The sequence below is a fragment of the Apteryx rowi genome, unplaced genomic scaffold (genome assembly GCF_003343035.1).
Source record: "Apteryx rowi isolate R43461 unplaced genomic scaffold, aptRow1 scaffold_141, whole genome shotgun sequence".
NCBI lineage: Eukaryota > Metazoa > Chordata > Aves > Apterygiformes > Apterygidae > Apteryx > Apteryx rowi.
Genome location: NW_020447653.1, coordinates 1,479,220 through 1,503,568, shown reverse-complemented (window position 1 = coordinate 1,503,568; position 24,349 = coordinate 1,479,220). Strand labels below are relative to the sequence as shown.

Sequence of the window (24,349 nt, the reverse complement as noted above, 5' to 3'; positions counted from 1 at the left end):
GGGGGCATGGGGCAGACATGTGGGTCACAGGGCCGTGCCTCAGTTTGTACTCTCCATGCCATTGGTGCATGGTGCTGTAGCTGTTTGGTCCCCTGCTACATGCTGCCCATCGCTGTGGGGCTGCAATGGGGCCGGGGCGCAGTGTCCCTGTGCTCACAGCACTGGGGAGCCAGGTGCGTGGAGGCCACCACAGCCATGGGGTGTCAGTGCTGCCATGCCGTGCAGCTCGTGCTGCTGCGGGGGCTGCAGCGCCTGCCCGTGTTCAGGGCGGGCGCACAGTGGGGCTCAGCCTTAGCTGGCACTGAGCGGCTGTGCGGGGCCATGCTGCTCGCGCGGCACCTGCGAGGAGTCATACAAACAGGACACTGCTGCGCTTTGGTTTGGTTTGTTTTAATGAAGAGTTTTTTTTTTTTTTTTTTTTTTTTTTAATCAATTGTTCTTTGGATCTTAAGTTCCTTGTCACAAAAACAGAACTTTGCAAAAATAATGCCACTTCGCTGGAGTCCTTGCTGGAGCTACAGGCTGTGCTGAGGAGCTGGGCCAAGGGGGTGGGGGGTGGTTTGCCTCCTACGGAGAAGGACTTCAATATGGCACCGTCAGTGTGAGATACCTCGTGGGGCCCCGCTCTGGGTACCTGCAGCACATGCAGGACATGCATGGCCTGATGATGGCTTGTGCCCCCCCCCCCCCCGAGGGACAGACCTGGCCTACACGGGGGAAGCACCACAAATGTGCAGTGGTTTGGAGCAGTTCTGCTCCTTGGACCCACATTGCCACAGGGTGGTTCTACTCCCTTCTCTGGGAGGTTGGCGGTTTTCTACAGGCATCTTGCCCAGGTGGCACAAACGGACTTTCAGATTCGGGAGCCCTCAATGTCACCCCTAGCACTGCTGTCTCGTACTCCAGCCCTCTGTTCTGCCAGCAAAACCAAGGTTAACCACCGCAACTGAGCTGCTGGGACTGTGCTGTGTTCCCTAAGTCTGGGCTCGGAAACGTGGAGCCACAGGGTTCTTGTGGCCGACTCCCTCACAGCAAGGTTGTACAGGACTAAAGCCACATGTGGCTGAGTGCTTGTGACAGACAGGTGTCGTGCAAAAGACCCCCGCACCAGAGCTAGCCTGCATCCGGGTGGCGAGGTCAGGGAGTGTGTGTACGTTGGCTGAGGGGTAGCAGTGTTTTTCCCCTCCTGTTCTGTCCCACCCCACCACAGTCCTTGAAATGTGAAGACGGTTGCTGAGCCATCTCCTGCCTCCCCCATTCCTGGGGCACTGCTCAGACAGTAGCACCCTGGTTCAGGAACTCGGTGCTCCTTTCCTCCTCCATGGTGCTGGGGATGCTCAGTCTGCCTAGGGCTTCCTTGCTGCACCTGCCACCTTGCAGGTTATCGTTCATCTCAGCTGAAACGCAGGGGTGCAGCAGATGGTCCCAGTACAAGCTCAGCGTGGAGCGGTCCTGGCACTCCAGCTCTTTCATTTCCTGCATCTCTCTTGCACTCACTGCTGGTGTCTGCACCTCAAATGTCATTTCAAATCTGCTATAGTCTACCTGGAAGGCTCCTTTCTCCAGGGACATGCAGGGTTCAAAACGGTATCCCCAAAGGATCTCATCTTCAGTGTAAGACGTGCGGGCTTGACATGTCATCCCTGCAGCAACAGAAGGTTGAGAGGTTGGTCTAGCAAGTTTTAATGTGCTGTTGAAAGGAAAAGCAATGGGTATAGCCAGAATGTCACCCACTAACTAAAGAGGGCTGGGAGAGAATTCCCTGTGGGAATGGTTCAAATTGTAGCACTTTTTGGCTGCAAGTGTCTGTGGCTGCCCAGCATCAGGGATCAGATACCAGAGTAAATGGTATTGACAATGTATCCTGCTTTGGCAACAAGTCAACACACAGCACAGTGGAGGCAAAGGCCCCAGCCTACCTGATCCCCTGGGTAACTTAGAGCAGCCTCAAGGCCATGCCAGCTTGCCTCCATTGCTAACTAGCAGCCAGTGCAGGCAGCAGGGCTCAGGGAAGGACCAGCTGATGTGGGGATGGCTGCCTGGTGGGAATTTTCTTGTTAACATTTGCTAGAGTAGATGAATGGACTAAGTAGCATTTCCAGAGAGACACACTCCTCCACAGGAGATACTCCAGGTGCACCTTCCTCCCTCTCCAAGCTCTTGTGCAGCACTGAGGGATGCACATGCCCCTCCACAATCTCTGAAAGAGTCATTGCCAACAGCTGCCAGGCTACTTGCCTATAGGACATTTTTCCTGCAAATAAAATCTGCAGGGTATAAGGATCATGGCTCATTTGGCCAAGGGGAGAGGAAGCGAGAGCTGAAGAGTGCTACGCCTGTTCAGTGCTTCGTCTCCTGCAAATGGTTATTACTTGTGGATCTGGGGAATGAACTACCCCCCAAGGCTCGCCCGGATCCTCTGCAGCGCTCACCTGTGGCTTCCACAATGCCCTCAAGGATGATGATGATTTCAAACTGCTCCCTTTTCAGAGACTCTGCTGACATTTCCCAGAAGGGGCTGTGCTGATTGATCACGTGGCAGATGATCTGGGGCTCGACCAGGAACAGTCTGTCCTCCCCTGTGTCATAGCCAAGGTTCAGCTCTGACTGCTCCAAGGGGATGAACTCCCCTTCTTTGGTCTGTCTGGATTTGATCAGTTTAGCTCTTATTTTTGCATCTACCATGTGGCTATCCCGGAGGTCCCCAATACGGAACATCAGGCAGAGTTTCTCATCCCGGTGGGAGATGACACAGTTTTTGCTGAAGATTAAGGTCTGGGCACGTTTCTTGGGCCTGGAGATCTTGACAAACATACACCCCACCATAAGGGCATCGATCATGGACCCAATGATGGACTGCACCATGAGCAAAATGACGCCCTCGGGGCAGTTGGCTGTCACGATCCTGGAGCCATAGCCAATGGTCCTCTGACTTTCCACAGAGAAGAGTAAGGCAGATATGAAATTGTCCACATTCTCAATACATGCCTTCCACTCCGGATCTCCGATGTGGTTGACGTCACCCCTTATCCAAGCATCAAAGAAATAGATGATGCCAAAGACAACCCAGGTGGCAATATAGCACATCATGAAAACAAAGAGGAACCAGYGGTACTTGAGGTCCACGATGGTGGTGAAAATATCAGACAAGAACCTCTTTTTCTCCTGGATATTGCCCAGGTTCACCTGGCACTTGCCCATTTTGGTCACATAACGCTGGCGTTGCTGCTTGCTCACTAGACTGAACAGCCGGTCATCATCGATGAGCTTGCAGCGCCGGTTCTGCAACCTCTCCGCAGTGGGGATGAAGACGATGCTCCGGGTCGGTGTTTTGCTCTGTGCTGAGTTGGGGATGTTCGGCACGCTGAGCGCATGTCGTGGGTGCCACGGGGTGTTGATGTCCCACAGTGGAGGAGGGGGGTCATGGCGTGATGCTCGACGGTGCTTGGGCAGTTCTTTGGTGTTGATGGAGACGGTGGGCTGGTGCTTGGTGGGCATGATGGCCTCAGAGTCCGTTATGCTCACTCRGCTCTGAAGGAGCGACTGGTCTTTGGGGATGTTGGTGCTGCAGGGCAGGGGAAGGTAGTTTGATATCAGGGCACTTCTCTTTGCAGGTTCAGAGCCTGCTTGCTGTTGGCTGTCTTCCGTTAGAACCACGGGAAAGGCTGGGAGTTCAGGCTGCAAAGGGCAAGGAGCCAGTCGGTGTTAAATCATTTTCTTTTGTCCTCTCTGTTAGTCTTACCTCCTTAAATGCGGGTTCTTTTTATGGACCTGGCGCTCTGAACAGTGAGGTCCAGTCCTGACTGGGGTCATTAGCAATCATCACAGACCAAAACTTACTGAGATCAGAGTTAAGCAAGACTTGCCTACTTCCTTCAGCACAGGAAAAACCCACCGCCTCTGCAGTTTTTATTTTGTACAGGGCAGAGGCAACCTGGTCACGGTCAGCTGTAACACTATTCACGGAGAATCTGCTACCCCAAGGGATGCTGCTGAATGTGTGATTCTGTCACTAAAATGCAGCCCTGCAGGAGTGCAGGAGCTCTTTCATAGCTCTCCCGCAGAAGAAACCTGTACTGCACAAAGAGCACTGGTGGCATGAGGGGCACTAGGGGATGACTGGTGGGATGGCTGAGCCCACCGAAGTGTGAGGTCTTCACTAGGCTCAGTCCTTCACGTGCCCCCGCAGAGCTCTGACAGATCGCCCTCTCCACCCACCGCCAGGCAACGGCTCATGCTGCAATTTTGCCAGCATGCTGGGACTAACGCAGTCCTCCTGGCTATGGGAGATCCGCAGCTCCTGGCTGGCCTGACCATCTGCGCTCACACCCGCTGCAGGCAATAAGCCACCAGGACTGTCTAGGGAGACAGGTGGACATTTTTCATCATGTGAGCTGGAGAGGGCTGTGCACCTGGTGACGAGCGACAGAAGCGACTACCCACGGCATCAAAGCCACCCTACCTTCTGAGGGAAGGTGCCGTATCTGCTGGTGGCCGTCGGTGGCCGAGGCAGGTAGGCCAGCATGTGCTTGGCCGTGGGAGTCTGCACGGGGGGGATGGAGTTTCTCCGGCCTCGGGGCTCCTCATGCTTCAGCCGGCAGCTACTGATGTTGTTGTGGAGGCAGAGGCTGTTGTCCTGCTGCAGCTCCATGTTGCTGCCAGTGACGGGAAGCACCATGGCTGACCCGGGTGGAGAGGCCTAGCCCAGGGCTCTGTGTCCTTTCTGGTGAGGGATCCTGCCACATGGGAACACAGAGTGGGGGGTTATTTTAATCGGAGAGCAGGGGAGTTCCCTTGGCCACAGCCAGCCTTAAGCAGAGGGTCTGAGCTCCCCATGCTGAGCTGTGACACATGGCATCTGCTCAGATTCCTCTGCTGCCCCCAGCATAGAGGAGAGCTGATGTAGTGCAACGAAGTCCAAGTGGTCAGTCACAGTGCTGTTGGGACACCCCATTCCTGGCAGATGCTGGCCGCAATGCTGAAAGGTGCTGATGTGCTTGCCAGAGTCCCACCAAGAGTCCTCCGGCCCAGGCTTCCCCAAGGCTGGGGGGGGAAGCAAAAGCATCGCCAGTGTATTCCTGCTAATAGCATTTCATGGCCGTAGCAGAACAAGGATGAACACGCAAACCGGTGCCAAGCAGCAGACAAGGAGCACAGAGGAGATTTCAGGTAGCTCCTACTGAGGCAGGGTTGCAGGCTGCTGCTGGGAGAACAGTGATGCCATGAAGGGTGATTTCATGGAGATGTTATTAAGTTGCAGGGCAAGCCCTAAGGGCAATAATATTTTAAGTTGAAGCTGCTCTCTCTTCCTCCCACCAGAAACTGTGCAGCAAGGAAACAAAATTGTTGTGAAACAAAATGGCTTGCAAATTCTCGAGAAACAGGAGCAGGATTTTCAGGCTCTGCAGTGATGAGGAAACTGCCTTACTGGCATTAGGAACAGGTATCAGTGTCCCGAGATCCCTGCTCCCTCAGGAGAGGGTATGCGGTGTCGCCTCCCCCTTAGCACGGCAGGTAGATGGCAGCCACGAAACACGGGGTTCAGCACAGAGGTCACAGACTCCTCACCTAACGCAGAAACGTGTGCGCCGGTACACCCACACCACAACACCCAGCCTGCCTGCGGCTGCCCCGCACGCTCGGGGCGTCAGCTGAGCCCTAAATGAACKCCTGACTTTTTCATTAGCCCGTAAAACACTTCTTTGCACAGAGCTGAGCCACAATCCGGGCAGGGGGCAACACAGGGGCTCGGGAGGGGATTAGCAAAGCACAGCGTAAATCCTCAGCAGATGAGGCTCCCGAGCTTGTCATGCTGTGTGATTGCTTTGGCGGGGGGCGGGGGTGACAGGCCATTCACTAATGACAGCCCCTCTGTTTGCCTGAAGTGGTTTTTTATTTTTTTATTTTTTAAGAGTTTCATTGATGGAAAACAGACCCAAATCCCTTGCTTGTCTTAGTGACGTCAATAGAGCCTCAGCACATTGTCTAGAGATCATGTTCCACCCACTTGAAAAGGTGATGTTTATTTAAATACAGTTTTCATAGAAAGGGAAGTTGGATGAGACCCAAAATGCTACTCAGAAGTGCAAACAGCATCGGGGGCCGGGGGCAGATGTCTCAGCGTGCTGGGAGAATCCCCAGGCACTCTGCCGCATTTCGTCCTGTAACTCCCCTCTGCCTGGGGTCTGCGTCGCGCGTCCTTCCCCGAGAGCTCGCCGCCTCGGCAGCACCGTCGTTAGCACCGTCTGTGGGAACCATGCTACACCGAGACCCGTTCGGCACAGCTTGGTAAGTCGTTTCCCACCTTCTGTCTCACAGGGGCACACAGCTCCTGTGACAGTAATGACAGACCAGCTCGCCTGTGTTTAACATCACCCAGCCACTTCCAGGTGGAGACAGGTACGATGCCTACATCACAGATAGAGAAGCACGATACAAAGTGAGCAAGTTCAGGGAGCTGAGTTGGCAGAAATAAAACAGTAAGTGGGTTGAGATGTGGGTGCAAGGAAAGGGATGGCTGGGGAAGGGCCCCTGCTTGCAGCCACAAGCCATTAGATCGACCTAGCAGAGTCATAGATCTCACCCTGACAGATGATGGGGCCAGCCCAGCCTTCTTGCACTGGTGCTTTTAAGTCCTGGAATGAGAGACCCTGTCTTGAAAGGGCCGTAAGACTGAGCCCCACACAGACCAGACCCTCTTATCTGCATTTCCCCTGCATTTCAGTGTGGTACTGCTGCTTCCTCACTTTCTACACTAGGGTGTTAAACGGCTGCCAAGTTCCCTCTGCGGGGTGCTGCCTTCCTGTGAAGCAGTTCTCCTCTATGAAAAGCCTTCAAAGTGCTCTCGTCTTTCTCAAGGTAGTCAGAGGGGTACAAACATAAAGCACTTGGACAGCAGCCCCGAGCAAGGAGAGCATGTGGTTTACTTGCACAAGTGCCCTTCCTATACAGTAAGCAAGGCCCATGGCCCTGACTGAATTGCTGTTACTGATGTTGAGCAGTACAAACCTCTCACTCCTAATCAGTTTGCCAAGCATTCCCAGCACTTTCAGATTGAAAGTAAATTGTGGAAAAAAACAAAAAACCCACAGTTACTCCAAAATCAGAAATTCCTCAGCCAGATCTAGCAGCAGTTTGGAACCATAGTCCTTCCACAGAGGAAATGCAGCATAACTTTGCAGACCTTGTGAAATTCAGTCTCCCTGCAGGTGGAAGAGATTGTCTTCATTCCAAACACCAGACAGCCAGAGGCTAAGCAATATGGCCAGTGTCATCAATGGGGATTAAAATTTAGGAGCCCTCTGTTCTCCAGCCCTCTGGCCCCCATTTCTCTCTTGAGCTGGAAGCAGAAGCTGGAAGACCCAGAGAAGCTGTGAAACACTCTTGTTCAGCCCCTGCAGGGCTCCTCCCTGCAGAGCTGGAGCTGCACAATCTTAAGGCTTTACCCTGCAGACCTGAGAAATGATGAGCCCTCGCAGAGAGCAGTCGTGGTCTCTGGGAGATGCTGGGGATCTGGTCCAGCTGAGGAACCATCCTCTCCTGACAACGTGCACGTGGGTGATGGAGCTGAGGGCAAGCTGGAACACCCTGTGCTGGCCGGGTGCGGGGAGGCTACGGGGTGGCACCAGATGGCTAAGCCAATTACACAACATTAATTGCATTGCACAGGCTGAGGGAAGGAAGGAGGTGACTTCCTCCTGGGGGCTTTGCCACGTCCTGCTAAGGCAAGCCAGCCTTTCCGGGGAGCAGCCCTGGCAGCTGCCCAAAGCGGACAACAGTTCCTGGTGATTACCTGCACTTTTGTTCTGGCCTTGTCCCTGGCAAATGCTTTAATTCCAGTCAGAAAGATAATTTGTTTACCATTGGGAAGCCTTGCCACAAAAACCCTGCTCCGCTGGGCCAGGGCAGGTAGCACAGCAAGGAGGTTCCTCAAGGGATAACCCACGTATGGAGCATTGGCCATGGCAGTAGATTGCAGGCTTGGAGAGCTCGCAGCAGGATCTGGCCTGAAGCAGCACATGGTACTTCCCCAGAAGGGAAAGGCRAAGGGCCCTGCTGCCTTACGCAGCATCCTCTGTTGCTGCCACTCAGTCCTCACAAGGATTCGCCTCTCTCCTGTAAAACAGGTCTGGGACCCCGGTACTTGGGTCTTCCAGGAGCTGGACAGAAAATTTGCAAACAAGTAAATTCTGTGATGGATGTATGCTGCTGCTGTGTAGGAGAATTGTCTAGCAGCAGACTGGTAGATGCACTCTGGAAAGTCCCAAGAGGAAACCTCTGTGAATGAGGCTTCTCACAGAAACTCTGTCTTCCCTGTCTCTGCAAAGGAGCCACGCGTGACTGGTGAGCTACAAACCTCATGGCTTTACTTCTCCCTGCCTGTATGAGCTCAACTTTTCTAAACCATCTCCTGTTTTAATGGCATTTCATTTTGTGATTCAGCAAATCTTGGCTGCAGGCGAATGAAAAGCCTTCTGAACAGGAGGAATATTTCCAAAAAAAAGAGGAAAGAAGAGAGAAAGTGAAACACTATCACCGTCAGCACATATCCCCATCATCCTCTGCACACTGAGCCTTGCTGTCTCTGCATCTCCAGATTTGGGCGATGATGAATAGTCATCCATAACAAGCTTTTGGGTGAGTGCTTTATCTCAGAAATAATTATCTGCCTTAATTATTCTCTTCCTCAGGGCACTAGTGGCCAGCTGAGAACTGACATCTGGCTTTCATGTGCCTTTGCTATGGGGGAGGGGATCAAATTCTCCTGTTTTTCAACCTTCATTTTTAAAAGAAAAAGCAGCAAGAGGGCAGGAGTTGCAAAACAGCCTACAGGTTTGAGCAGCATAACTCCCACAAAGACAGTTGCAGCAGGTCTGCGGAAAGACACTTTATAAAGTCAGGAATATTTTTGAAAATCCCAGACTCCTACATTTTAAGAAGATTTCCCTTAATATACTAAGGCAACAGCTCCTGCCAATTCATTAAGTTCAGAGACTTTTTTCCAAACCATGTGTGTAATTTCTTTAACAGACAGCACAGGAACTCAGGCATGGATTACAGCTAGCCAAAGGAGCGAGAGTTGAGCTCCCTCCAGCCTCTGCGCAGCAACGGGCAGCAGCACTGGGCTATGCGCACCCATCACTAGGATGGGGGGATGCTGGCACCACACCAGGCTCTTGGGCACCACATGGTCCAGCTGGGGGGCAGCAGGGATCCCACCCTTTCTGTCCTTTCCTCCCAGTCTCTGGCAGACCTTTCTTGCAGTCTGGTCTAAACCAACACACAACACTTGAGCTGCCCCATATGAAAAATAGTGTCACGCTCCCCCCCTTGCAATGAACTTGCCAGGTTATACGGGAGCTCCAGACCCACCGTTCTCCAGAAATGCTCCTCCTGACTTGGACAGGGCTGCTGCTGGCCAGGGGAAGTGGTAGTGCTCTCTGCCTGATGGATTTGTCTGGCTGAGCTCCTGATCTCTGCGACACAAAGCTTCGGCTCTCCAAGACAGGCAGGAGCCTATCTCAGATGGAGTCATTTTCCCTGGCCCTCTCTCCTCTGTCAGGGAAGAGAAAAATGTTTGCATCTCTGCAATGCAACTCAGTTGGCCTGATGGGTTTTTGTCACAAACAGCACCAGAAGGGAACCAAAGACACGACAACAGAAAGCAAAAATTGCTACTGCTCCAGGCAACACATGTAGGGTCTCTGTTGGGCAGATGCAATTACTTCTCCATAGCCTGGCATAGAAAGGGCAAATCTGTAACCCCAGAGGACACACTTTCACTGTAAACAAGAAGAAGTTCCCAAGATGAGAAGCACTGACTCCACTGAGCTCTTCGTCTGCCCTTTGTGGACCACACAGCCTACAACCATCAGCCACTTCCCAAGAGCAAGCTATAAACCAGCCCTGACAAAGCAGACCTTCGCGTCCCTCCCCCTGCTTAACTGAATAGCTCTGGAGTCACTTCTATGGACGTGACGGAGACCTCCTCAGCCCTGTGAAGGCAACGCAGTCCTGGTGCCTCTGCTCCCCGCTGCACCTCCCCAGCCGGCAATGCCCTTCCCACCTTCCACCCTCTGGGATCGTTGTCTCAATTTGAAAAGGCAGGGGAGGAGAATGACAAACCTGCATTGCTCTGTGCCTGTCATCTCTGAGCTCTCCTGCCCTGTCAACTCTGCTGTCTCAGGGCTAATCCCTGGAGAAAGATGTTAGGAAGGTCATGTTCCTGGAACTCCAAACTGGGCAGCTAGGCAGGAAAGCACTGCCCCATAGGGACAGGGCTCTCTGGAGCACTTGCTGCCAACTGCTGGGCAGCTCAAGAATCTGGCTGGGCCACTTGGGAGCTAGTTCTCGAGTTCTGGACTTGGACTCTCTGCACATCTTTTGAGTATCATTTGCCTTTGGAAAATATTCACTGTCACCCACCCAGCCCACCTCCCTGGGGAGAACTGCTCTCATTTCCATGGTGTCTCTGCACAGCCACCTACTGCCAATGTCCCAGTGGGACAAGCAGTGCTTGGGTTGGCTGCTCTGCCAGCGAGATGCAGGCTGTTCACCTCCTTGGTGATTTCAATGATCTGTCTGCAGAGCCCTCTGAGGGTCCTGGCACTGCCTGGATCTCCAAGGTGGCCCCTACAGCCCCAGCCTGGTGCGTACCCCTCACGCACAGAGGATGCATGCCCCAACCATCAAATGCTCAGTGACACTAGGGAGAGAAAGCCCAAACAGACTGGGGTGGTGTTGCAGATGCCCTCCGTGCCTGGGGGCGGCATGGCTCAGCTCCCCTTACCCCACTCCACCGCTCCCATCCTCAGCACTGCCCTGCCACTGTCCTCCCTCCCTGGAAAACCCTTCACGAGGTCTAGGCTGCCCAGCTGGTGCCAGCAGTCTCCACGACACAGCAGCTGCTCACAGACTCCTTCAAGAGTGAGGCACTTACCTCATTTCCAGGCACAGCACCTGCCAGGCAGGAACGGGCAAGGCCAGCAGATGATGTCCTCTCCTTGCGACTACTGCTTCTCTCGGGCTGCCCCAGCACAGTCCCATCTGCCTCCAGGAATCTTCCCATCAGTTCTGGATGCAAATCCTCTCCTAGGCTTTGTGGCCAGAGCTTATGGGAGGGAAGGGGAGCTTGGCAGCAACCTCCAATCCTGCTCCAGAAGAAGAAGGTCACCCGTTAATCTGTCTCAACGACAGGCAGAATTACCTCAAGATGATTTAATCAGGAAGGCTTGGGCAAAGAGCGCACACACTGCATGGGAACCCTCAGAGCTGGTCTCCCCATGCCCCTAGCACTGGTGGGCACAGCACTGGCCGGGCTTCCCCTCTGCCCTCCTGCCCAAACCTCCCAGGAGCCGAGTGGAGCAAAGCAAAGAGCTGGCACGTGGAGCAGGGCAGACTTCCAGGCTGGAACTACAGGTGTGGCAAACAGGGCTCCTGGCTCCTCCAGTGGCCTTTGGTATCTTGTCTCCCCATCATGAATGGGGAACAGCTGGGGAAAGGCCCAACAACTCCATCTCCACTTTGGATTTTAAAGGACAGTGGGAAAACATCCTGCCAAGCCGTGGGCTGAGGAGAAGCCGCAGTGCCTTCCTTGGTGGGAATGATGGGGAAGATCGTGCCCATGTAGAACGAGACTGAGCTCCAAGGACTGCTGCTCGGCACGGCCCTTCCCAGCACAGCGCAGGCCTGTGGGGCGAACAGGCACGAGGCCCACGGACATGCTCAACGTGACAGTTCGTAACAAAAGCCAGGGACCGGATTGTTTGGTTCCTGAGCAGGGGCCGCACACGGACAGCCCACAGCCTGAGGCTCCTCAGCGGGTGAGCGGCTCTGCTGGTGCATGTCCTCCAGTAGCCAAGCACTCACAGGGGACAGACTACTCCTGCTCCACAAAGCTCACAAGCCAGCTGAAGGACAGATGCAGCAAGCAGTGGAGCGGCTGCAAGAGCAAATAGCAGGGGCTGCATCAGGTTGCTCTGTGCCCTAGCGATTGTGCACAGCGAGACGGTTCTGCCCTGATGCCCTGCGGAAAGACAGGGAGGGATTTCCCAGCTCTAACGGGAATCTCTCCTACCAAACAGGAGGATTTCCCTGTTCTCATCTTTGGGACACACCCAGCTTCCCATCCGGCTTAAGGGACAGGATCATCAGCAAAGGCTGGAAAACATCCCCCTCATCTAGCTGGTTTGTGTGTTTCACCAATTAATTCCCTGTTGTGTTTAAGCCCATGGCAGCACAGAGATCTAGAAGTTGCCTTGTTCCCTTCCCTGAGAAAGATAACACAGGGCTCAAGGTCTTGCAGTGCCTCTGTTAAAGATTGCTCCATGTTATATTTAAAGCTGGTTCTCTACAGCAGGAGGGTTAAAAATAGCAAAGGTAGCACAGAGGTTATAAATAACTGCATAGCCAGGGCCTTAAACGGCTCGAGGTTACTAACACAGCACAGTTAAGTCTTTCTGTAACTTGCAGTCAGAGTTCAGGTAAACCATGACTAGAGAGAGCAGTTCAACCCCACCTCTTTTTGGAGATGACAGTTTGCCTCCATTTATTACCTGGCTGGCTGGCTTAAAGCTATTCTGCAGGATAACCAGCGAGTCCTGCATGTGCTTGGGGACCTGGCAAGCAGAGGAGCAGGGAGGAATAAAATCACAGCCATACACTTCCTCCTACGTGACTGCCCCAAGGGCTGTGCCTCGGGGCTGGCAGTGTCCCTCACTGAGGCCTCGCAGCCCAGGGCTGCTGGTTCAAATACCAGCAACAAGAAGTTACCTGTGTGGCCTGGAGGCAGCTTAGCAACCGACGTGACCGAGGGGCATGGGGATGTGTCCAAAGCCAATGCATGTGGGCAGGCAGGCAGGTCTTAACCGACAGAGAGGTTTGGGGAGGCCAAAGTCTCCCTCGCAGGGGCTGAGGCACATTAGCATGGAGGGCAAGAGAAGGGGAAAAAAGCATCTTTGCACAGTGGCGGTCACACACATCCCCCCTCTCTAATGTCACACCCGCAGCTCTCCTTACTACCGCAAGAACCCCTTGCAAATGTGAACGGGGAAAGGCAATCCCCCTTCTGCACACAGACTTCTTGAGGTCATGGGCCCAACGCGGGCCTGTGGCTTGCTGCCAGCAGGGAGGACAGTTTCCTCCCCGCTGGATTAGCGGGATCCCAAGGCAGGCATCACGACCTGGCACAGACCCAACGCTGCCAGTCCCGAGGAAGGGCACACCGTGATGAGGGGCAGAGGGAGGGTCATGCCTTGAGCCAGACTTACGAGTATGAGTGATGCTCCTGCAAGTACTCGTGGAGCAGCAAACCAGGCCCAGCATCCATGGAGAGGCTCCTGCTCAGTAGCTTTGCTGTCTCCCACCACTGATTTGTCATACAAAGAACAGAAGGCAAGTCATGGAAAGCTCTGTTGGGGGGTCCTGGCTGTGTCCAGGGAGGAGGGCTGGGATTTGAACACTCAACAGCTCCTGTAAGTCACTTCAACTCTCATGTTCCTGGCAAGAGGTTCAGCCCCTTCGTGCTTTGCTGCCTGCAAATAGCACTGACAGAGGCAGAGACATTCAACAGCAGATCAGCTTCTGATGCCAGAGACATTCAAGAGGGCCTGTGATCCATCTCCTCATGGCACTGAGAGCCCCAGCCAGAAACCATAACCTCCCAGGGACTGCAGACAAGACATCCCCCAGTCCTGGACTACAAGACCAGGAGCTCAGGCTGATCCAGCCAAAGCCAAGTGCAGTTTGACCAGCAATTTAAATGGAGCAGAGGGAATTCAGCCTTGGAAAGGACTGACTTGTGCAACCTCATCTTCCTGCCTGTGGATTCTGACTGTGTCAGCCTGAAATGCAGGCAACACACCTTACGGGAATTTCTCCATGCTAGAGCAAGAACATGAGACCTTCTTCCTAACCATGTGTGCCACGTACGTACTACAAGTAGAGGAGCAAGATCTGTTACTGTAGGAGCCTCAGTGAAAATGCAGAAGCAGAACAGCCCTCAGTCATGGCCAAAGAACAGAAAGCAGGATGTGTACCCAAGAGATAAAACTACCTGTAACTAAAACAAACAGATTCTAATGCCTGTGTTCTTTCTTTAAAGACCTCCCCTCTTTTGTCTGGTTCATGTTCCAGGAAATCATTTCTCACTGATAAAATTGCAACAGCTCCATCCTAGAGATGGAGGCATGGAGGAACTGACTGATGGCTGGGCCAGTAGCCCGCCCACTGACAGTCCCTCCAGCACTAAAGTCACTTTCTCTACAGCAAGCTCACACAGTCTGTTACAAACATTCAGCATAGTCCCCGGGCTGATGTTCAAGCATTCAGCCCTTAGAGGAGGGAGCAGGTTTTCAGGAGAGCTCTCATTCAGGCAGCCAAATCTGTGGGCAGATCCTTTTAGGACCTCAGCAGACTGGGTGCTTCAAAAACCAGCACAGTGCCACACGTCCTCCTCTGGGGACTCTGCTGCACAGCCCCCCATCCTGTGAGATGCTGAGTAGCATCTAAGAGCATCCTTCAAGCAAGTGAATAGCGGAAAGCCAGCCCTGGCAGTCGCACCACGCCAAACGCCTCGTGCCCTCCCGTCCCACAGCTGCAGATTTCACCTTGTCCGTTTGAGTCACAGCGGGTGGGTTTCCACGGCTGAGTTCTCCTTTCACTAGCCACACGCAAAGGCCCATGGCGGGGACCAGGCTGAAAGCCTCGAATTTGAGCTGCACATTCACAGAGTACTCCAGGGGCTTAAACTCCAATCCTTGACCATGACAGCACCTACACCACTGCTGTAATGAAGAAGAAACAGTAATTTATCAACCTTTCCCCCTAATATCCTTCTTGATAACAAAGAAGGCAGAGAATGAGAGATTAGTCACTAATCTCCCCATGAAAATGAAACTCTGAAAGCTCAACACTGTGTCCCCTTTGCGTGGCTGTGCACAGGGGGACAGATGGGAAGCAAGTGTAAACAGAAAGGTAGGACTTTCCTGATGAAAAAATCCGTCTCCCCCCCACCCCCTTGTTTTTCTTTCTATCTTTTTTACAGCAGGGTATTTTCTTTCAATGATGACAGGTACAATTTTCCCAAACTGACATCCTAGTTTTGTACCTCCATGTCCCACTTCCTCTGGCACTTACACAGAGATAACCCCAGGGACTGACCAACATTGTTCTGATGACAAATGTTTGCAAAGCACTTTCTGAGGATGTGAAGTACCACAGCAAGGCTAAAGTCCAGTCCCTGGTGCAATACAAAGATTTCTAGGATCTCCATCTCTGCCTTCGAGAACAGCAGGGATCCATCACGTGGAGCTCTGCTCTCCTGTAACAGCCTCTGCTGCAACAAGGTGCTCCAAAGGCAAAAGTTTGTTCTATGGGGCTTTACTCACGAAAAGCACAAATAAATGTTTCCTTTGGCAGTGAGTGCACTGCAGTATGTGAGAGTGTGGTGAGAACTGTGCTCCCTCCAGACTCAGCAGCAAGCTGTAACTCCACTCACCAGCTGAGCTCAGTAAAACACTGGATGATGGGTGAGCACTTTGCCTTCCCACAAAGCAGCAAGCGCTGCTCTGTCCATCTGCAAATATGTGTGGAAGAAGCAGAACTAAGCGTGTCATTAGGAACTAGTCCCACAATACAAGAAATAACAAGATCTTTGGAGCAGGAACCACTTCCAGCCCAGCCTTGGTGGTCTGAGACATAAGGCTCCCTCCTGACAATGCTGCTGAGATGAGAAGACTGCTCTCTGTGGAAAAGGCCATGAGGAATTCAGAGATTACTATATTTCAAAAAATCCCCTCACTTATTAGGAGCAGTGTGAGAGTCTAGAAATCTTGTTTTCTTCCCTGGTGTAGAAGGGAGAATGTTCTACGGAAAAGCAGAGCAGGACTGAGTCAGGACTTCACCATACCTTGCTTTGACACTGATGCAGGCACATATCTTTGGACCTCACTTTGTCATGGCTCCACTCCTCCACTCCCATGACACGGGGTCGTTCAGTCTGACTTCCCAGATCACACCCATCGCCGCAGGGTAGCTAAGCTCAGAGCAGAAGTTGCCTCTCTCTCCGGAGCAGCTTGCAAGACTTAATTGATGCCTGTTTGTAAAGTCGCTATTCAAAGAAAATGTGCTCGAGTCAAACCAATTGCTGTTGTTACTTAGCTTGTTGTGAAAGTGCTTCACAGCTGGGAGCCTTCCAACCTGTGCACTGAGCAAACAGGTCGCAATTTCCTCTGCTCCTCCAGCAACCCACTGGAATGGCAGACAAAGGTGCAACCTCCCTTTGGAGTCCCAAGCCACAATTGAATTCTCGCTGCAGCTCTCAAAAGCTCCTTCGATATTTATTTAATGACTGACTAAGGGTTGATGCTTTAAAAGCCTCCTGAGAACAGAGTAAAGCTGCAATCGCTAAGAGGGGAGAGGCATTCTCCTTCATGTATCCTGTCTCCTGCAGCAGTTCAAGGGTTCTCTCTCCACCCAGCCCCAGCCGTGGCTGGAGCTGCCACTCATTTGGAGGTGCTTTCTCTGCCAAGACTCTCACTTCAGGGTTTCTGAGGCTCAGAGGATATGCATACTTTCGCTTAACCCTCCTGCGTACGGTGAGGCAGCCGGACTCACTGCTGCTTGCAAGTTGAGTTTGTCTTGAAGCAACATTGCCTGCGCCCAGAACAAAAATTCTCCCCTGTCCTCCAAGGACTTCTGGGGATGACCTCCTCAAAGAGCCAAAAACCTGCTAGCTTATCTTTGCCCTGCCCAGAGCACCCACCCACTTCTCACTTGGTTTGTTGCCCTTCTTGCACCTTCTCTTCCCCACTTGCCCATGCTGGTCTCCACATTTCTTCAGTCTTTGCTCTGTTATTTGCTGCTATTATCATTCCCCTCGTGATTTTTTTCTTTCCCAGTGAGGCACATGCTGCTGCTGCATACCAGCCACTGGCCCCCCCAAGAAGTGATCCACGGCCATCTGTATGGAGAGGACAGAGAGGAAAGTCAATGAGAGGGCCTCAGCTTTAGCAGCCTAGGCTGCCACCTGAGCAGCCCCCAAGGGAAAAGCTGTAAAGACGAAACATCAGACTTGGCCCCAGCACCAGAGCATCCATCATTTTGTGGCTACAGAGCACGACCCCTGCGTTGCTGCAATCCTGCAGGCTGCCCAAGGCTCCTAGCAGGCTCCCTCTGCCCCAGCCGAGCTGCTGAGTTGTCCTGGACTCTCCCTGCATCCCAGCTCGGACAGGGAAACGCTGCTTTATGGGCCATGGCTGGGAGCCAGGTTGCACAAGCCACAAAGCGCCACACACTTAGTGGTGAGGGGGAAGTAAAGGGGGAGAGGGGAACTGATGGGGGGTTGGATGCTTGGCTTTCCAGAACAGAGATTTACTTCGTTGTACCCAGTTTTTCCTGCCTAGCCAGGAGCGCTTTCTTTTAAACACAGTAAAACCAACAAGACATGAAAATGATTGTGGCCACACCCAGGAATTAGAGGTATAAGCTTGAATCCCCCCCCTAGTACTCGTCTGAAAGTGAGAAACAAATAGCAGCTCTCTGTCAGTAGCCTGTCAACTGAAACAGCATATTCATGGAAATCCACACCATAAAAACACAGCTTCAGAAGTGTTAATACCAAAAGCTTCTGCTCACCTACGCTTATCTCAGCCCCACCAGCGGAGCCAGAGCACAGATTACAGACACAGTATTAGCATGGCTTGGAGCTGTAACACAAAGGTTCAACTGGGTGGAATGTTTCTCTCGCTCTTCGGGTGGGTCTCGTCCTGCGTTACGACTTTTGTGCCACTCTGGAAGAATCTCAACTTGGACTTAAATGAACTGGAGATCTGGAACATGGGGCTCTGGCAAGTCTGCATAATCCAGGAGGAAGGAGCCATGGAGTGTAAAGCCCACGAGTCCTTCCTTGCTCTGCCCCCGGACCTGCGGGCGTCCCGAATCCTGATGTGCCTTTCAAACGGACTGGGGTTTCTTGGATTTGTTCTCTCTAGTCTGGGGTTGGACTGCTGGAAAACATATGAAGAGAAACCTGAACTAAAGAAACGGCTACTGCTTTCTGGAGGAGCAGCTTTTGGCACGTCAGGGATTATGACCCTCATCCCGGTTTCCTGGGTCGCCTATAACACAGTGCTTGAGTTCTGGGATGAAACTATTCCTGACATTGTCCCAAGATGGGAATTCGGGGAGGCAACATTCCTGGGGTGGTTTGCTGGCTTTTTCCTTGCAGCAGGTGGGTTGCTCCTTATCTATACTACCTGCTTAAAAAGGACTGAAACGCCATCTATGCCTGCAGCAGTTTGCCGCCAACATGCAGCGATGCAAGGTCCAGCTGGGATGTCACCTTGGAGCCACCACTCACCCCCCAAAAATGCGGATCTGGTAATCTAAGACTTTCAGCACAGTGTCCTGTGCAGTTCCTGGCTGTTCAGATTTCAGAGACAGTTCTCATATTTTACAGGATGATTTGCTAATTCCTAAGACAGGGTCACAGATTTTTTTTTCTTCTTGGGTGTCTGTCCGTTTCTTTTTTTTGTTTGTTTGTTTCTGTTTTTTGTTTTTAAGAAGAGCAACAGCTTTCTCTGCAACACTTGCAGACTGAGCCTAGCATTCTAAGCCAACAAGGCAAACATAGAGCAGTAAAGAGCACTTCGTATTTCTGGTTACATTTGCAATATAGTCACTTCTTGATTACACTATGTTAGCATTTCCCCGGAAATTTCCAATAGTCAAGAATGTAATCATTGTAACATCTATGTCCAAACTAAAAAGTTCATTCCTTGAACGTCCATTTCACTTTGATGTATTCAAAATAAATTATTTCAGTTGTCAGCAGTATGTATTTGTGCTCTGAAAATATAATTGCATCTCATACAATGTATGGAAAGAGTCAGGATAAAGAGTTTGAGCTTTAAGAAGCAATGCTGCAGTTTGAATATTAGTTTTGTTCATCTAGGGAAGCTTAGAAAAAAAAAGAAAGATGGAAAACAAAAGAGATGGAAATCAAAGAAAAAAAAGAGTTGATACCAAAAAATTGTGCTCCAAAGGCACAAAGCCAGTGGCAACATCCTGTTCACTAGACTAATTTTCTCATCACTGAGATGAGAGAGTCATAAATGCGCCACAGACCTTCATTTAGAAAGTTTTACAGCTGAACTGTTTATCTGTGCATACAAAGCAAAAGCAGTATTTTGTGGGTCTCTTTAAAGATCTCTTCCACATTTTCTTCATTTGGCTTTAAAAATGAAGCCTGCTTATATGCCTCTGTGATACTAACAATATCAAACATCAGGCTGAACTGATACCAAGAATCCTGACAGAAGCAAAGGCAGTGTTACAGTACTATTCAACAGCTGAGTTTACCGCTGTTTTAATCCGTTTGCACTAAAAGCCATGGTCGCATGATCAAAATGAAGGAAGCCCCCATCAAAACCAGCATTCCTTTGGGAATCAAAGTTCACTTTTCTTTAAAAAGTTCTGTTTTGTAATTTGCACTTTGCTCTAGCTAAGCTGAAGAGTAGAAAAAGAAGTACGCAGGGAGAGAGAAAGAAAAGAGATTATTCCCAGAGTTTTTCCCTGCTGCCTGGACTTAGGACATGGCAGAAAACTGCAGCCAAGCCACAGTAGAGATTCCAAGAGCTCTGAGCTTCCTAAACAGTGCCACTTCCCCCGGCCTGGCACATCTGCCAGTCGCTGCCTCCGCTGATGCACGTTCCCTCCGTGAGCAGGACCCTCCTTCTATGCAGGATGTGCTCTCCAGCTCAGACAGAGATATAAAAAAGGTCCCATTCACAATGATGGGCTTTGGATTTACCCTTACATACACAGTCAAAACCTGGAAATTACTCTAAAAACAAAACAAAAATAGAGCCTGTCAAGAACGTACAAGTAATTCTGACGTATTCTCTCTCTGGACTAGTTCTGCAGCCACCAATTTTCCACTACCTATGCACAAAACCAGAATTGCTGTTGCTGTTGACTTGATGGTCTGAAAGCATCCTCTCCTACCTTCCCTAAAGCACGATAGCAATTCAGCTGGTTGCAGTCAGTCATGCACAGAGTTAAGAGGGGCGAGGAGGGCACTCAGGAGTTCTGTTTCATGCCATGTCCTTCATAATGAAGATCAAGCAAGGCAAAATATAGGGGCCAGAAGGGTAGCATTCTTGGCAGATGAATGTGCTTTTCAAAGATTTACACAAACTTTTAGCTGCCCTCTAAAGGTCTGACAAACCCACAAAGCAAAGAGACTCTATTTTGCCTATAATTTGTCACCCACACCCTTGGGAAATGAAAATATGGGGGAGGAAAAAATATGATGACCAGACTGTGAGTAAAGGTTTCTAGCTTCAGTACATTCCTCCCTTCAAGCCCGACCCAAACCATCTAGACTTGATGGGCACTGGGGATTGCACTCCTGAGAAATCTTCATTCAATTTTTCTTTAAAAGCACGGTTTGCATACCTGTTGGTTATTTCATTTCTGGTAGCAATTTAAAATAACAGGGGAAAGATACTGCCCCATGACTGCATGAATAACTGGATTCTCCTAATTCAAGAATCTTTCCCAAACCACATCCTAATTACCTGCAGGTGAGAATGGCTTGGAACGCCGCAACAGTATCGCAAGAAATTACCTTGAAATTATGAGTCATCTCTTAGTTGAGAAGAGTGAATACAGTTACTGAGTATGTGGTGCCAAGATCTCTGTTTAAAATGCTGAATGGTTTTATACATTGCAGTCAGACTCCAGAACATGAGCACCATAAGAAATAAAACAGAGGTGTCATCATCTCACATTGCTGGAAAGAGCCACTGTGGACTCTCCATGAAGACAATGTGGAGCACAAGATAGTAAGGTTGAAATAGCAGTGGCCCTTGCTCCATAACATCCCCTTAATTGTAACAGGCATGGCTCACTGTTTGCACAGGGATAGCTTGAATTTCTTTAGGTAACAGTGTCTCATTTTATTCTAAAATGCTTGGGAGAATACAAGGTGAACCCCAACTGCTACAGGAGTTATTTGTTCCTAACCAGCTAGGAAAAACAAACTGACAGAACAGTGGCACCTTGCTGACAATTTTCATTCAAACATAGCTCTGCTAATTACAACTATTTTTGTACTAAGAAGAAGTCCTAGAAACATCGGACTTCAGCTTGTCAAAAAACCTCACCCTTGAGTATTTCGACCACTCTCTTCCTTACGCTGCTGAAAGGAAATCTGTATTTTGTCAGAGCAATGCCAGCCAGCAGCAGCAGGTAAGAGTTCCATTATAATGCAAAAACCATGTTAGCAGCTCAGGAGAGAATTAAATGTTTCAAGTCCTACGTTAATAAAGAAAACTCTGAGAAAATTTGGCTACAGGAAAGTATTGCTTTTCCCTCCTCTTTACTAATTTAATGTGACTGCGTTATTTACGGCTGCATGCTTGGCAATGGCAGATTCTCTATTCCAAAACCCACAAGTTAATGCAGAACAGCTTGAAATGGAGCATTAACAGTGAGCAGAAAAGTTCTCTGAACACTGTCTACAGGAAAATACTGTGAAGAAGGGGAGATACAAGTCCCAGCATCTCCACCAGCTGCTGCCTGCCTTTCTGAGGAAGTCCTGCTTCCCGAGCTGTATAGCACCTGCATCCCATGGGTGAACTTTATCCTGCTTCAGAAACCCCCCCACTCTTCTCTCCGCACTTGTCCCATGTGCCTAGATCCGTCTCAGAGATGGGCTGTTATCTCCAGACACTGCAGGGATTCAAGATGTGTGTCCTTTAGCTAACTTACAGCAAGGCAGAATGTGAAACTTCAGGTACACTACTTAATCTTGAGCAGAAAGAAAGAACACCTAGACAGAAAACCAGACAGCAGAATAACTCAAAGTGCAGCTCGGCCTGTCCCACCCTTATTTAACTTCAGAGGACTGAAGATAGGCACTGACACACACGAGGCTCAGTTACATTACAACTTGCCTTCATGTTACAGCAACTAACAAGAGTGTCAGCTGCAAAACAAACCAGCAACAAATGCTTGTTGCGAGTCGTATTTAACCCCAGGGCAGAACATGACCTGGCTACTTTAGAGTTTACAAACATGATAAGACACTGTTGGAAACTTTGCTGTATTCAAAATTTTTCGTGACAGATTTCTTGGATGCTGATCAGTGATGGGAACAAACACAAACACAACTGTATGTTCATAGGCACTAAACTCATCTATTTCTATGTTACAGTACATAAAATTCCCACACACTGTCTTGGCAGCAGCAGGATAGACCTCCCTGAGCTACCAAGTGCTATGCTTTCTTCACAAGAGACCAAAGGTGTAAAGCTAGCACTTGCACTGTTTTGGCAGTTTTGGAACTTCCTCAAGCTACAGAAATTTCTGCATCATTTTGTCAACAGTGTTTTTTTTTTTTTTTTTTTTTTTTTTTTTTAAACTCCCCTTTCTTCATATTAAGGCCAAGAAGAGACTTAAGGTATAAAAATGGAGCAAAAAAATGAAGGGAGCTATTTCATTCTAAAATAGAACAAATGCTTTTATTGCACTTTTATAAAACCTGCATAGTCCTAACAAACAAGATTCCCCCCCTCCACTTACTCAGAACATTTGGCTGAAACAACTGCCATAGTTCAAATGTAATTACAGGCTGCCTGGAAAAGGAAATTCAAATGGGGCACATTTTTACAGAGGGATAATAAGAAACCTAAGAGCTGATTCTAGCCTTTGTAGTTATCATCATCACTAATCCAACATTAAAAATCCACCAGAGGGAAGGAAGAAGTTTATTTTCAGATCTGAGAGGGGAATTTCCTTTGGGGGGTATTTACTTTAACTGGTAAGCTATCACTGTAGCACAATTGCGCAGGAGACGATCTTTAAAGCTCTGTCCTGTGTCCTGGCACTGCCATTATTTGCTTTTGCCTTTCTCAGAGGAAGAGCCCTGCATATTTTCTTTTGCCAGTTAAAACACAAAAGGCAAATGCCTGTTTGACTTCACTCAACTAAAATATGCAGCTGCATGCATGAATGCCCATATTATACACCCTGTGAGCCATCGTTCCTCTCTGCTCCCTGGTCACACAATTCAGACTTCTGCTAGCAGTAGCTTGGCAAGATCTGAACTGATAATCTTTGATAGCTTTTATATGTAATTTAGGAAGATGTAAATGTGTTTGACAGATCAACGACAGTTAATAGCTTGGCTCATCAGATGAACCGGTCTCTTGCTCTGCTATTTTCACAGTCCCAGGGATTTTGCCTGCTGGACAGTCTAGAAAGTTGCCAAAACAGAAGAACCTTCTGATACAGTCTGGGGGATAAAAGGCAGATTGTATTGCCAGCTACTTAATTGTGTTGTATTAGTACAGTGGTTCATGTCCTTTGCATTATCACATAACATTTTATCTTAAAAGTGCAATACTGCTTTTTATTCATTCATATATACAAAGAATACAGGTCTGAATACAAATCACCTGTCCTTCTCCCTCTCCCACTGAAATATTGCCTGACAGAAAGATTCTGTGCAGTTAGGTGGCTTACAGTATACCACGTCAAGCTGGAAAGTCAGCCATCTATTTTACAGTCACCGTTGAGGCCCCATGAATGGACTCCATCACGGCTGCAAAGCGGCTGCAGAGGTCGTAGGGGGAGTTGGGCCGGATCTTCGGGGGCTCTTTGAGCACAATAACCTCTGCAGAGCAGTCAAGGAGCCTGGGGAGCAACTCGCCCAGCTTCAGCTGCAGGTTTGCTGTCAAGGGGGAGAGGACGAGATAGTCAATGGCACTGAAACAGTAAAAGACCAGATGGCAGAGGGTTCAAGGGCTGCAAGCTAAAAAGCTGTGAGGCCTTTTCAAGATTGATCTTCCAAAGCTGAAAACAGCTCTTGTCCTGCACGCAGGGATAAGCAGCGTCTGCTGACACAGAAGGGTCATCGCACCAGCTGCTGGGCTGGGTCTCGTCAGTCCTCAGGTCCTGTCTCTTTGTGTGTGGAGACTACCAAGGGTTCAATAAAGAGGAAAGCTCCACTGCCACCTAGCTGCACTGGGGATAGTGCCAAGCGCCACCAAGATACTACATTTTCTCTGTTCAGGAAATAACTGCATGTTTCAAGGCTACACTCAAATGCTGACTTTACATTTAAGCAAAATAGAGCATATGCTATGGCCTTTAACAACTCAGACCTGCGCAGGTCTGCCCATATAGAAGAGACAGCATTCAATCCATGGTAAAGAAGGGCCCTTTGGGAGCTGACCACAAGCTCCAGCCTCAGACGGCATATTAAAGGACAAGGACTTTTAGATGAAGAAAAGTAGGCAGAAAGTGGCGACACTTGAACTAGCTCACGTGATACAGGAGGTAC

At 50.1% G+C, this 24,349-nt stretch overlaps 3 protein-coding genes across 18 annotated transcripts in view; 1 reads left to right on the top strand and 2 right to left on the bottom strand.

Annotated features, from left to right (window-relative positions):
* Positions 1–413: 413 nt before the first annotated feature.
* Positions 414–15,990, bottom strand: LOC112962065 (G protein-activated inward rectifier potassium channel 4-like). Of its 6 annotated transcripts, none has more exons than XM_026057921.1 (6): positions 15,908–15,990; positions 14,607–14,783; positions 13,269–13,366; positions 10,940–11,150; positions 2,433–3,678; positions 414–1,643 (listed from the first exon to the last, which is right to left on the bottom strand). In XM_026057921.1, exons 1-6 carry the CDS (start codon positions 15,977–15,979, stop codon positions 1,273–1,275), a joined length of 2,175 nt encoding a protein of 724 aa, XP_025913706.1. In that variant the 5' UTR covers positions 15,980–15,990; the 3' UTR covers positions 414–1,272. The 6 variants fall into 6 exon arrangements, with proteins under 6 accessions (XP_025913706.1, XP_025913707.1, XP_025913708.1 ...); XM_026057922.1 differs by having other exon boundaries at positions 14,607–14,780; positions 15,908–15,983; XM_026057923.1 differs by lacking the exon at positions 15,908–15,990 and having other exon boundaries at positions 13,269–13,544; positions 14,607–14,695.
* An 881-nt stretch (positions 15,991–16,871) lies between these two features.
* USP28 (ubiquitin specific peptidase 28) overlaps positions 16,872–24,349 on the bottom strand; it is a 42,933-nt gene continuing 35,455 nt past the window's right edge. For 8 of the 11 annotated variants that reach the window (XM_026057911.1, XM_026057907.1, XM_026057915.1 and 5 more), the window contains one exon: positions 22,508–23,737. In XM_026057911.1, the coding sequence (XP_025913696.1) occupies positions 23,562–23,737 (176 nt within the window). In that variant the 3' untranslated portion in view covers positions 22,508–23,561. Of the gene's footprint in view, positions 16,961–17,915; positions 18,006–22,507; positions 23,738–24,349 lie in introns of those variants that run through there. The other 3 variants (XM_026057910.1, XM_026057913.1, XM_026057914.1) reach the window with 3 other exon arrangements.
* On the top strand, positions 16,968–18,932 carry CLDN25 (claudin 25). The gene has a single exon (XM_026057928.1). It carries the CDS (start codon positions 17,695–17,697, stop codon positions 18,385–18,387), a length of 693 nt encoding a protein of 230 aa, XP_025913713.1. The 5' UTR covers positions 16,968–17,694; the 3' UTR covers positions 18,388–18,932.

Excerpts from the sequence above, each read along its gene's own strand:
- CLDN25 (XM_026057928.1), top strand. The coding sequence starts at position 17,695 with ATGGCTTGGAGCTGTAACACAAAGGTTCAACTGGGTGGAATGTTTCTC.